This window comes from Chanodichthys erythropterus, chromosome 22 (genome assembly GCF_024489055.1).
Source record: "Chanodichthys erythropterus isolate Z2021 chromosome 22, ASM2448905v1, whole genome shotgun sequence".
NCBI lineage: Eukaryota > Metazoa > Chordata > Actinopteri > Cypriniformes > Xenocyprididae > Chanodichthys > Chanodichthys erythropterus.
This window is the reverse complement of record NC_090242.1, coordinates 22,446,088-22,458,589: the sequence shown is the minus strand read 5'-3', so window position 1 is coordinate 22,458,589 and position 12,502 is coordinate 22,446,088. Positions and strand designations below refer to the sequence as shown.

The window sequence follows — 12,502 nt, the reverse complement described above, 5'->3', positions numbered from 1 at the left end:
AAATTAAATATTATTTATTTATTTATTTATTGTTTCCATGGCAACACGTCATGCTTGTCACGTCACACACCGCAGCCACAATAAACACTGTATGACAGATGTGACACTTTAATTTCGTTTTTTTTCAAAATATTCATGAACTTGCTTACCATGTCATCAACTATCTGATATTCCGATTCTCAAATATGTATAAGTGAGTGTGTTTTGTCATTTAAAAATGTTAATAAATTATCTTGATCTATAAAGCGAGATAGGTGCCGTCATGTTTGTTTGCACAGCTGTTCAGCGAGCCCTGTCAGTCGGATTTATAGCATGCGAATTCATAAATTTCTCCCGAAATCCATGTTAGATTAAGTGGCCGGTGATCTGGGAGAAAATAGAGTAAACTTTATAGTTACTTATGTCTGATATGAATAAAACATGTAGGCAAATTATATTAGAATTGATTGTTGTTGCTGCTTCCATAGACCTAAAATAAACGTTATGTTGTTAAAAACACTGCATAGTTGTGATAAATGACAAGCGCTGCTGAACGCGTCCGTCTCTGGCTCACCTCTAGCCAAAGCGCGAAAGCACAGTTTGAATCTGGCAGTTAAGTGACGTTACTGAGTGTTCTAAATCCCATATGTGGGACCGTACTCTCAGGGGCACCGAAATAAAAATCCCATATGTGGGACTGTACTCTCAGGGGCACAGAAATAAAAATCCCATATGTGGGACAGGACTCAAAAGGTTAAAAGAGATGGGCATAAAAATGACCAAATTTTCTCTCGTTTCCTCTCGCACCCCACGTCTCTATTCCCCACCAGTGGAGCGTGCCCCACACTATGAGAAACGCTGTAATAGTGAATGAGGGTATAGGGGGCGATTACGGACACAGCCCAATTTCAACTCACTGATTCAATCCTGTCACAGGTGTTCTCAAGTTAACAGATCACTGGAGCAGAAGATTATCACTGAATAATGACTTCAATTTCAGTCTGTTCCTTACATAAATCTATCATATGGCTACAAAAGACTTGGAATATACTGTATGGATTACTGTGGTCACTACCAAATAGGAGGATTATTCAAAATTGTCTTTTTTTGATCTATAGAAAACATAACAGCTAAGGAGTTTGGAATGACATGAGAGTGACTTTCAGTTTTTTGGGGGGGTGAACTAACCCTTTACAGTAAAAAAACAAAAAAACAAAAAAAAACTGTAGAAATGTATGAGTTCTAAAAGGCATTGAGGGTGAATGAGGAAACCAAGCTGAAACTGTGAAGAGGCGGCATGCATGAGGCTGCATTTAGTTTCTGATCAGATGTTGGTTAAAGTGGTGCAGGTGATCACACGCACAGTCAGTGTGCCTGGAAGGTTGTGGTCTTGGCGACTACCCTTGTCTTTAAGGTAGACCGTGTGCTGCTCTTGGCGATCGTTAGGGTCACTAAAGAGGGTCACCTGACCCAGGAAGGTGTCAACAATCACATTCTTATTGTAGATCTGAGTTCGTCAAGGAGCAGTCAGAGGGGTCAAGCAGGAGAAATAGAAAGAGAAGCAGAAAAAAGGTGACAGGAACAGATCAGTGTGATCAGTACAGGGAAGGAGATCTGTAGAATTTGGTGAAAATGACTGAAGGAGGAAGAGATGTAATTACATACTTCCAACTCACCTCGATGTGAATGCCTTCCTTTGGCTTTTTGCGGTAGAATATTCCCTTAATATCAAAATTAGGGCAGCGTGTGTCTTTGTGCACGGGGGAACGAACTTTCTCCCCCTCACAGGTGATAATCACATATGGGTCAGAGGCTAAAAAACAAACAAACAAACGAAAAAAATGTGTGAGTAACACTTTATATGACAGGGTTCAAGCACATGAATTTGCTGCCTCTACCACTGAAACGCTGCAAAAAATATTTTCTTAATCAGTATTTTTTCCAGGTTTCTATTTAAATATATTATACTGTGATGGCAAAGCTAATTTTTCAGCATCATTACTCCAGTCTTCAGTGTCACATGATCCTTCAAAAATCATTCGAAAAGGCTGATTTTCTGCTCAAGAAACATGTCTTCTTCTTTTTCTTCTTATATAATGTTGAAAACAGTTGCTGCTGCTTAATATTTTTGTGGAAACTGTGATACTTTTTTTTCAGAATTCTTTGATGAACAGAAAGTTACGGAAGAGGATTAGGGCCAAGCAATAATAAAAAAATAAAACCATCTCGAGATTAAAGTTGTTAAATTTCGAGAAAAAACTCGTTAAATTTCGAGAAAAAAGTCGAGATAAAATGTTGAGAATAAGGTCATTAAATTACAAGAAAAAACTCGTTAAATTTCGAGAAAAAAGTCGAGATAAAATGTTGAGAATAAGGTCATTAAATTACAAGAAAAAAGTCGTTAAATTACGAGAACAAATTCGTTAAATTATGAGAAAAATGTCATTAAATTTCAAGAAACATTCGAGATAAAATGTTGAGAATAAAATCATTAAATTATGAGAAAAAAGTCGTTAAATTACGAGAACAAATTCGTTAAATTACGAATTTGTTCTCATAATTTAGCGACGTTTTTCTTGTAATTTAATGAGTTTATTCTCATAATTTAATGACTTTATTCTCAACATTTTATCTCGACTTTTTTCTCATAATTTAATGAGTTTATTCTCAACATTTTATCTCGACTTTTTTTCTCTAAATTTAACGACATTTTTCTCATAATTTAACGAATTTGTTCTCGTAATTTAACAAGTTTTTTCTTTTAATTTGACGAGTATATTCTATCTCTATTCTATAGTACATTTTATATTCTATAGTACATTTTATCTCGACTTTTTTCTCGTAATTTAACGAGTTTTTTCTCATAATTTAACGAGTTTATTCTCAACATTTTATCTCGACTTTTTATCTCGACTTTTTTCTCGCAATTTAACGAGTTTATTCTCAACATTTTATTTCGACTTTTTTCTCGAAATTTAACAACTTTAATCTCAAGATTAATTTAATCTCCCTAATCCTCTTCCGTAGAAAGTTCCAAAGAACAGCATTTATTTGAAATAGAAATCGTTTGTAACATTATTATGTAACCTTTGATCCATTGTGCACCTTTGCTGAATAAAAGTATTAATTTCTTCTGAAAAAAAAAATCTTATTGACCCCAATCCTTTAAACGGTAGTGTATATTTATATTGCAAGGCTAGAATAAATGTATCTTTGGAAGTTTAAACTAGACTAAAATAATGATTAAGAAAATGATTTTTGCAGTGCACTATAAAGAAACAAATACAATGCACATGCATTGAATACAGTCAAGCCAGAGATATAAAAATAAATAAATAAAAAAATGTAATCAGTTCAGTTCCACGCAGTTCTCCAAGCAGGTATTTTTTAACATTACAGTATGTTTACATCATCGCTGTGAACACCACCTGTTTACCACTGTAGCTAGAAAACAACTCAGGAAGAGAAAACGGCAGTTTTCTCTGAACCAAACAAACACACTGAACTCTGTCGTCAAACCAAAATTCATTTTCTATTAATTTAAAAAAAAAAAAAAAAAAAACTCCACAACCTCCAAATCTTCAGTCACCAACTCCACAAACACCCAGCATCCATTGACTCTACTTATCATTAGAGACTCACTGTAATACATTTGAAATTGTTGTGGAATTCATCTCAGTTTTTGAGGAATATCTTAATATCATATTTCGTGAGTTGTACACTTTATCATAATTCACTTTGGTTAAAAGAAAAAGTCATTAAGAATATAAATGTAAATGCAGAACCAGAGTGGTGAGGTGAGACAAACATTTAAGCAAAGGACAGAGGCACAGACTAGAGAACTTAAAGACTAGAGAATTTAAAACTATAGCACGATGTAAAAGTAGTCCAACTTAAAATGTTAAAAAAATGTGTCTTCATTTTGCATGACAAATGTGTGTTTCACTATTCAATGCTACAATTAAAGTAAATGAATTACACTGTGGAATATTTAGATAAATATGAGAATTCCATTAATCTTGTTAACATGCTCACATTTCTATAAGGGGAGGGAGACGCTAGCGGCTGCTAATATCAGTACCTCCTGTGTAGAAGTCAGAGCGTGTCTTGTGGGAGATCAAGCAGTGCAGCTCTGTGTGCGGTCAAAAGAGATTTCTAAATGTAAAAGCTCTAGACTTATTAAGCAGCACAAAAATCTGAATCTGTAATGGGTTACATGAATAATTCATTTACAGTCTTTACTCAATGATGACAGAAAATCCACATTTTTGGTTGAACTACAGTATCCTTTAAAACTGAACATGACTGCAGTTTATAGAGCACTGGTTTCAGGGTCTATGGGGAGAAATCAACTATGCAAATTGTTATAATCACATCCAAATGCAAGGACATCAATGGAAACCAGAAGCAATACATTTAATTAAGAAGAGAAATCATAAATGCAACTTTTATCAAGGTAGATTAATAGTGTTGATCTTCAGATATTGATTTTACAGGCTTCTAAACAAATACTTATAAGTGGATTTCACACCGGAGGAACGTTTTCATAGTTCCTATGTCTATTTGCGGAAGTGCTCGTTTTTTGGCGTGTTCGCACCGCAGGAACTGGGAACGATTTTAGTTATAGGAACACATTCGGGGAGGGGGGGACTAAATTAGTCAGGCACCCGCCATTTTTAAAAAGTTGTGTAAACACTTCAACTCCACGAACACGGAAAACAGTGACAGATAGTATTTACCTTTCGCCTTTGTCTGCGTCGCTTTGTGCTTTTCTCAGACTCGATGATATGTAGCACTGCAAGTTTTCATTAGATACGCACCGATACTACATTTCTCTGCCGATACCTTTAAGCGATTATTCAGAATGATATCGGCCGATACTGATAGTTTGGTTTTTCATAAGGAAAAAAAAAATTCTCTCCCAAATAATGTTGCAAACTATACAGGGAACCCTCTCATTTGGTACACTACAAAATTAGAGGTTACAATTAACAACAGAGGTATAGAGGGTATGCACCGACGTCACTTTCCCGCCGAAAACGCGCTCCCTCAGCTAGACTGAGTGGCAAAAGAACCAGCTGCGTAACTGGATTAATAGGAGAAACGGCGAAAACGTGAGTAAAACTAACAAATTACCCTAAAGTTTAGACTCGAAAGTGTTTCTTACAACTTGTCAAATAAACCTAATCCATGGATATTGACATGCAGCCAGGAGTCGTGTTTCCTGACATTTATATGTGCCTGATTTGACGTAGGGGAAATACATAAAGCAAATCTGCCTGTGAATATTTTATATAACTACAATATCGGTAGGTTTAAATCTGCTTAATCACTTATATCAATGTTATATCGTCATATTGTCCAGCCCTAAAACTTTTATAGTATAATTTTTGACAGTGTTGTTTATTTAAAAACACCCAATTATGCATAATATAAGATGGAAAATATAGAAATTGATGAGTCGTCAACATAATATATAAGAATATATAAGGTATGATTTTTACCTCAAAATCCAACAATTCGACACAAAATGACAACTGCAAATCCATGTTTCTCTGCTGGAGTCCAGCAGTTTCTGTGAATTGCAGTGATCCATTTACTTCTTTTTTTGCTTTCTAGTTTTTAAATATATACCTCAGGTTTTGTGTCAAATCTATTTGTACAGTCAGCCGCAAAGCTCTTTCAGTCTTTTGCCACTCAACGTGCGTGACCGCAGTTCTTACGGTCGACGGTGACGTCACGTGCATACCCTCTATTATATTCACTCAAAACTAAAAAACTGAAATGTATAAAACTTAGTATCACATATGATGTGTTTACATAAGCACTTGTCTTCATGTAAAATTTGCACAAACATATAAGTAACAGTAAATAAACTCCTCTCTGGTCATTTTTTATATGTAGATAGCTAAGGAACTGTGAACATTGGAAAACATTCCTGAGGTAAAAGTGACATGATGTGACATATTGTTCACAAGCTGTTTTATTGAAGTCTTTCATGACATGATATATTTCGGTAAGTTGCACAATATATTTCAACATACCTTTGATGTTCATGCATGTTTTTCGATATATAACTTGTATTGAAGCAGAAGAAAAGACTCGCGCTCCTCGCTGTCACATGAACTGAGGCATTACAGCGATCTGACACTTCACAGCGCCATTTATTGTTTGAATTTCATGATAAAATGGACAGAATTTGAAAAATGAAACTTTGATTCTTATCAGAAGTAATAAAGCACAAATCATTTTGCGATTATTGGATGAGAGACGCTACAAATAATATTTGATGTAGGAAAAAAAAAAAAACGCAGACCTGGCAACCCTGGCTTGAACTACGGGTGATTCATAGGGTCAAAAAGAGCCTGCTTTAACGGCACTATGGTTGCGTCCGGAAACTGGAAAATGCTGCCTTCCGAGGACACATTTCAAGGTAGGAAGGCATCAAGGCACGTATGAATCGAATGTTAGTTTCGCTTCCTCTCTCATGAGATACCTTCCTCAGATCGATTTTTGAAGGAAGCATAGATGTATCCTTAGCTGCCTTTGATATCCCACAATCCAGTGCTTTCCATTCTGTGACAGTTGAGCTAGAAAAATAAAGATGGCGTCCGAAGGTTGCGTTTGCTGCTCAGTTTGTGTACAAATGTACGATTTTGATGAACATATTTCAATTTTGATATAATTTCTATCGAGAAATTACTACTGTAGTAATTAAATATTTGTTTAGTTCTCACCAAAGCTCGCGCTATATTGCTGTAGATCATTAAACTGTTATACTGCCTCAGAAGTCTGTCCGAAATCAGTTTCGTGAGGTGCCTTCATGCACAAACGCTGCCGTACAAGTCATTCTCTTATAAGATAGCGAGGCAGCAAGACAGCTACCTAGGTTTTCGGACGCAGCCAAATTTTAAACTGTTAAAATTCAACACAAGAGTGATTTTCTTCACACACAGTGGCTGCGTCCGAAAACCTAGGTAGCTGTCTTGCTGCCTCGCTATCTTATAAGAGAATGACTTGTACGGCAGCATTTGTGCATGAAGGCACCTCACCAAATTGATTTGAGACAGACTTCTGAGGCAGCGTATAAACAAATATTTAATTACTACAGTAGTAATTTCTCGATAGAAATCATATCAAAATTTAAATATGTTGATCAAAATCGTACATTTATACACAAACTGAGCAGCAAACGCAACTTTCGGACGCCATCTTTATTTTTCTAGCTCAACTGTCACAGAATGGAAAGCACAGAATTGTGGGATATCAAAGGTAGCTAAGGATACATCTATGCTTCCTTCAAAAATCGATCTGAGGAAGGTATCTCATGAGAGAGGAAGTGAAGCTAACATTGGATTCGTACGTGCCTTGATGCCTTCCTACCTTGAAATGTGTCCTCGGAAGGCAGCATTTTTCAGTTTTCAGATGCAGCCAGTATGTATGAGTTGCAGTCTAAACATGTCTTTCCGCACCCTTTTGATTGACAGGACATAATCGGCCCTGACCATCGGCAGTTTTTAAACAATCGGTCGATACCAATGGACCCTTCGCTAAGCCCCACCCTCCTTAGTTACTGTTGCTACGCCTGTCAAGCTTTCGCATCTGGCAAGTCATTTACAGTGTGTATGCACCTATTTTTTTTTACAGTCTATGGTATGCACTGGTGTCAGACATTTTCAAGAGGATAATTAGTCATTTTTGGCGAACAGGTGAATTATCTGAGAGAGCAAGACAAAAGGGACTGCAGTATGCATTCAAGGGATATATCCACAACATAATATGCAACCGATTAGAAAATAATTTGATCAAAATTTAAGCTAAAGCTCCCAGAGCGAGCAGAAGCCGCCTCATATGCTGACCATTCAAATGGGAAACACACAATTTATTGAGGAAAAGCTTTTTTCATCCACAGCAGGTTAAGTGAAATTTGTGAAAATAACCTAATAATTATAAATCAAACAGCTTATCCATAAGTCTTGTGGAATAAACAAGACGTTAGCCTGACCATTTTGCAATGATAACATTCTCCCGCTTATAATTTTAGCATGCCAGCCTAACGCAACTCCGTCTTGCATTTAATCATTTTATTTCACGTTCAAATATATGCATTATGAACAAAGAACCGTCATTATTTCCGAGCAATGATGTGCTGAGTTAGCTAGCTAGCTAACCTACCCGTCAGATTGTCCTACCCGGGCTTACTGCATATGCATACATCAATATTACATCATTGTTGTCTTGATAAATAACACAAAATTACTGTATATGCACTATTACAAGGGTAGGTTCAGGGTTGGGGTAGGTGTAGATGTTAATAAAGCCATAAACCACGTTAATATCACACTGGAAGCACAATTTGATAGGTAATGTTTGCATTTTTCAGATTTTGCCAACGTTACCTACTGTTTCAATGGGAGGTAGCAAAATCTGACAGGGTAACACAAATTTTCAGAACACCGGCATTCCTCCACTTGGGTTTTAGGTGTCGGGAAGGGAAAAAAAATTCCACCACCCCGTCCAAACTTTTAGGATACCAGGTATCAGGTTAACACAATCCATAAGCACAACGCTTCGGCATGTTCCCTCGCTCGAAAGCTTGACAGACCTCCCGCGCCTAGTAACGGTTTTCGGGCGTGGCTTAGCGAAGGGTCCACTGTTGGCCGATACATCAGTGCATCTCTAGTTGTCATAGGTTTTGTCTCTTAGCCCTCCTTTTTGCTCTTTCAATCGCATAACCTATGTCTACATTCCATCTCCATTGTCATGAAACCCATGACACACCACAAAAACCGATCATGGCGTCCTCATATCCTCCACTTGTTGAATGCCACGCTTAAAGGGGACATATCATGAAAATCTGATTTTTTCCATTTAATTGCTATAATTGGGTCCTTGGTTCACCTACCAAACCAGAAAACCTGAAAAAGGACAACCCATTAACTTTGTTTTGCTAAGTCTTTCTCTGCAAGAATGTGAAAAAACGAGCCGTTCAGATTTCGCTCCCCTTGTGAAGTAGGAAGGGGATCTTATTATAATATTACCACCCCCTGAATCTGTATGTTTCCACCCACTGCACCGCCATTTTGTTTTCGCAAGTGACAATGGTATACCAGTAACACTGGTCCTGGTGTGCATGGGAATAATAACAGTTGATTCTCAAAGATGGATCGATACCAACTGTTCATGATCCAATTTCATATATATTTCATGATGTTTGAAATTGTCTTTCTGAATGTGTTTAGTTAGCACGTTGGTAATGTACGGTTAAATGTGGCTAAAGTTACCAATGTTTCTTACAGTATTCACAGAGACCAAAGCCATGCCGTTATTTTAATTTTTAACCCGAAAACGCTTGCCGTCCTTATAATTCATATATGCACCTTTACTGATCATTATTTATGCTTTAGTGTATTGGAATCACAAGCTTTGTGATAAAACATAATAAAAAATTCATGGGGTATTTTGAGCTGAAACTTCACAGACACATTCTGGGGACACCTTTGACTTATATTACATCTTGTAAAGAGTTGCTACTGGTGGTGCGAATGCAACCAGGAAAACGGCCCTAGGGGAAAATTATTTCTCGGGGGACCGCCCTGGTGGCTAACTCTTATAATTGAGTTCCTATAACTACCCGGTGCGAAAGCCCCTAAATATATCTGTTAATTATATAGAAATAGAAGGCATACCTCCATTGGCGTCTTGGCCCTGCAGGCCGTCGGCACTTAACACATGCACCTGGGTGACCAGCTGAGGGTAGCCACAAATCCCAGTCCAGCATGTCTGAGGAGGCTCGTCCAGTGTTAATTCTCTAAGGAAACACAAGCAGGAATGATATGAGCCTTTCCGGTCAGGTACCAGTGTTGTTATTAGAGATGCACCAAAACTTCAGCTACTGAAAATTTTTGGCCGAAACAGCTATTTTATGAAACTGCTATTGGTTTTGGAAGGCTGAATTCAGTGACCGAAACATTTAATTAGTGCTTCTCCGATGGCACGTTTTGACTGTGTTCAGCATCTATTTCACACACACAACATACTGTAGATAAGCTACAGCAGTTAAACATGTAAGCTGTGTGGACACTAGCTTTGGATTGACAATATAAAATTTCTTGAATTTAATCATTAATGATATGGTTTCTCAAATCTAAAATATTGTAGTATGTGCTGTTTTCCATTTATGCGTGAACAAAACATTTTTGTTAAATTCAGTTTTATTTGAGTGTTGATTATTTAATAAACTTCATTATTAAATAAACTTTATTTTAATTTTCCAATTTTTTTTTTTTTAAATTTTGGTGTTTAAGTAAAATTCATGAAATTAATTAAAAAGTCTAATAATAATAAAAATAAAAAAGAAGAAGTCATTTTTGCTTTTGGTTTTCGGCCAAGTGCATCTCAAATTTTTGGTTTCGGCCCAGAATTTTAATTTTGGTGTATCACTAACTATAACAGAATATAAATAATAGTAAAATAACACTGCCAGGTACATGTCCTCTGTCTATTACATATTTCAACTGAAACTGTACATTAAAAGAAAAAAAAAAAAACAAGAATATGGCAAAGGGTTAAATAGGACAATACAGTGCAGGTTGATCTGATTTTTTTCTGAAAACTAATTTACTTGCAGTCTGAAGGCACATCAGTGAAGACTCTGAGCAGGAACTCTCCTTGTTGACCAGGGTCAAAGGTTGTAGGGATGATGACGTAACGCCCCTCCTTCAGCTCTTTCCTCAGAAACACGCAGCGAGAGTTGATGTAGATCGACCCTGCGACCTTCTGCTGAGCTGAGTGCATTCTGTATTTTCTGTTCAACTCCACCTGGTGGTTGGAAAGAGGCTTAATGAAGACATGTCTTCAGCTTTAGTTTCTTATGCTATTTGACAGGCAGATGTGAAGGCTTGTAATGTGCTGAAATGAAATAAAGATAATTATGCGTGTATATAATTCTGTACCCTGTGGATGTCAAATCCAATGGCTAGGTTCTCGCCTTTGCCCTCCTTGGGAGTAGCTCTGCGTTCCTTTTGCTGCAGGCAGATCAGCACCTCGTCTTCTATTTTTCTAACATCAAAAACATACTGTGGGCAGAAACATACGTTAAACTCACTACTATGAAGCCCGCAAGCATTAATTGCCTCCAAGCCAAGAACAAAATTTTACAAGGCACATGTACACAGACACACTGACCTGTGGGTTTTGAAGAAATGTGGCTTTATGGTTAATGCAGCCTCCGGCACGGTTGCGGAGCGGGTCGTCTCGGTGGATCCAAGAGCCCCTCATCACCTCCTCCTCCCAAGTCTTATGAATGCTCAAGTAGGACGTGTTTATCAGTCGACACAGGATCAGGTCGGTGAAGTAGTGACAGAAATCCTCAAAGTTCATCCTGGTGACGGAGTTTATAGCCAGCAAGGGAAGTGAAGTTTGATAACTGGAGAATTTAGGTGTTTATCAGATGCAGTGGTGTACAACTGTCCTAAACCTGGGATTCTAGAGATTTCTTTGTTTAACAAAGAAAAAAAAAAACTGATTTTAAAGCAAAAGGGCAATAGGGGAACAAGTTTTAAACCAAAAAGTCAACAGAGGAACATATCTGATACTAAGACATGCAAAAAATGAAACAATGTTCATTAGCTCTACTTTTACTCAACAAAAAAACAAACAACAACAACAAAAAAAATCTTTAACCCTTAATGGCAAGTATTTACAAAAAGATTAAATTTGTTAAGATTAGTCAATGCATTAGATATCATGATCTAACACAGAGTTCTTTTTTTTTTACAGCATTTACTGTATTAATCTAGGTTTATGTTAATTTCTACATTTCTACATCATTATAAGGGGTTTATGTGTTCAAATGAACATTAATGTATTATGAGCAAACATGAATTAACAATAGTACATTTCTCAAATTATAATAACCTAGATTAATTAATGCTATAAAAAGGAGTAACAATGAACATCATATATGTATATATATATATATATATATATATATATATATATATATATATATATATATATATATATATATATATATATATATATATATATATATATATGAACATCATATTAACATATATGTTAATGAGATTAACCTAAATATAATATAATATAATATAATATAATATAATATAATATAAGAAAAATATTTATTATTTATAAATTAACAATAACCTAGATTTAGAAATGTAAATGTAAAAATCGTTGTTCATTATTTGTTCATGATACCAAATTCTAATTTAGATTGGTTACTGCAATGTGTTATAATATAAATTACAATGAAAAAAAAAAAATAAGTAAAAAGTAAATCATAAAAATGCAAAATAGAAGCATTTTCACTAGTGGTCTCAGACTTTTGGAACCCATCTGATCAGAGACAGTGATCTAGACTGATCTAGAAGGTAAGATCAGAGCAAGCCTCACCAAAACTCTCCATCATCCTGAACAGTGACGCCCAGTTTCTCTCTCTCACTCTTGCTCACTTTCTTCCACTCCTCTGAGCTACAAAACAGACCAGTGATTA

At 36.2% G+C, this 12,502-nt stretch overlaps 1 protein-coding gene across 3 annotated transcripts in view; it reads right to left on the bottom strand.

Annotated features, from left to right (window-relative positions):
- Nucleotides 1–1,303: 1,303 nt before the first annotated feature.
- The window catches only part of capn5b (calpain 5b), a 31,806-nt gene continuing 20,607 nt past the window's right edge, over nt 1,304–12,502 (bottom strand). For all 3 annotated transcript variants that reach the window (XM_067376213.1, XM_067376211.1, XM_067376212.1), the window contains 7 exons: nt 12,403–12,480; nt 11,167–11,362; nt 10,935–11,057; nt 10,604–10,800; nt 9,669–9,790; nt 1,656–1,792; nt 1,304–1,486 (listed from right to left, as the gene is read on the bottom strand). In XM_067376213.1, coding sequence (XP_067232314.1) covers nt 1,304–1,486; nt 1,656–1,792; nt 9,669–9,790; nt 10,604–10,800; nt 10,935–11,057; nt 11,167–11,362; nt 12,403–12,480 — 1,036 coding nt within the window. The remainder of the gene's footprint in view (nt 1,487–1,655; nt 1,793–9,668; nt 9,791–10,603; nt 10,801–10,934; nt 11,058–11,166; nt 11,363–12,402; nt 12,481–12,502) is intronic.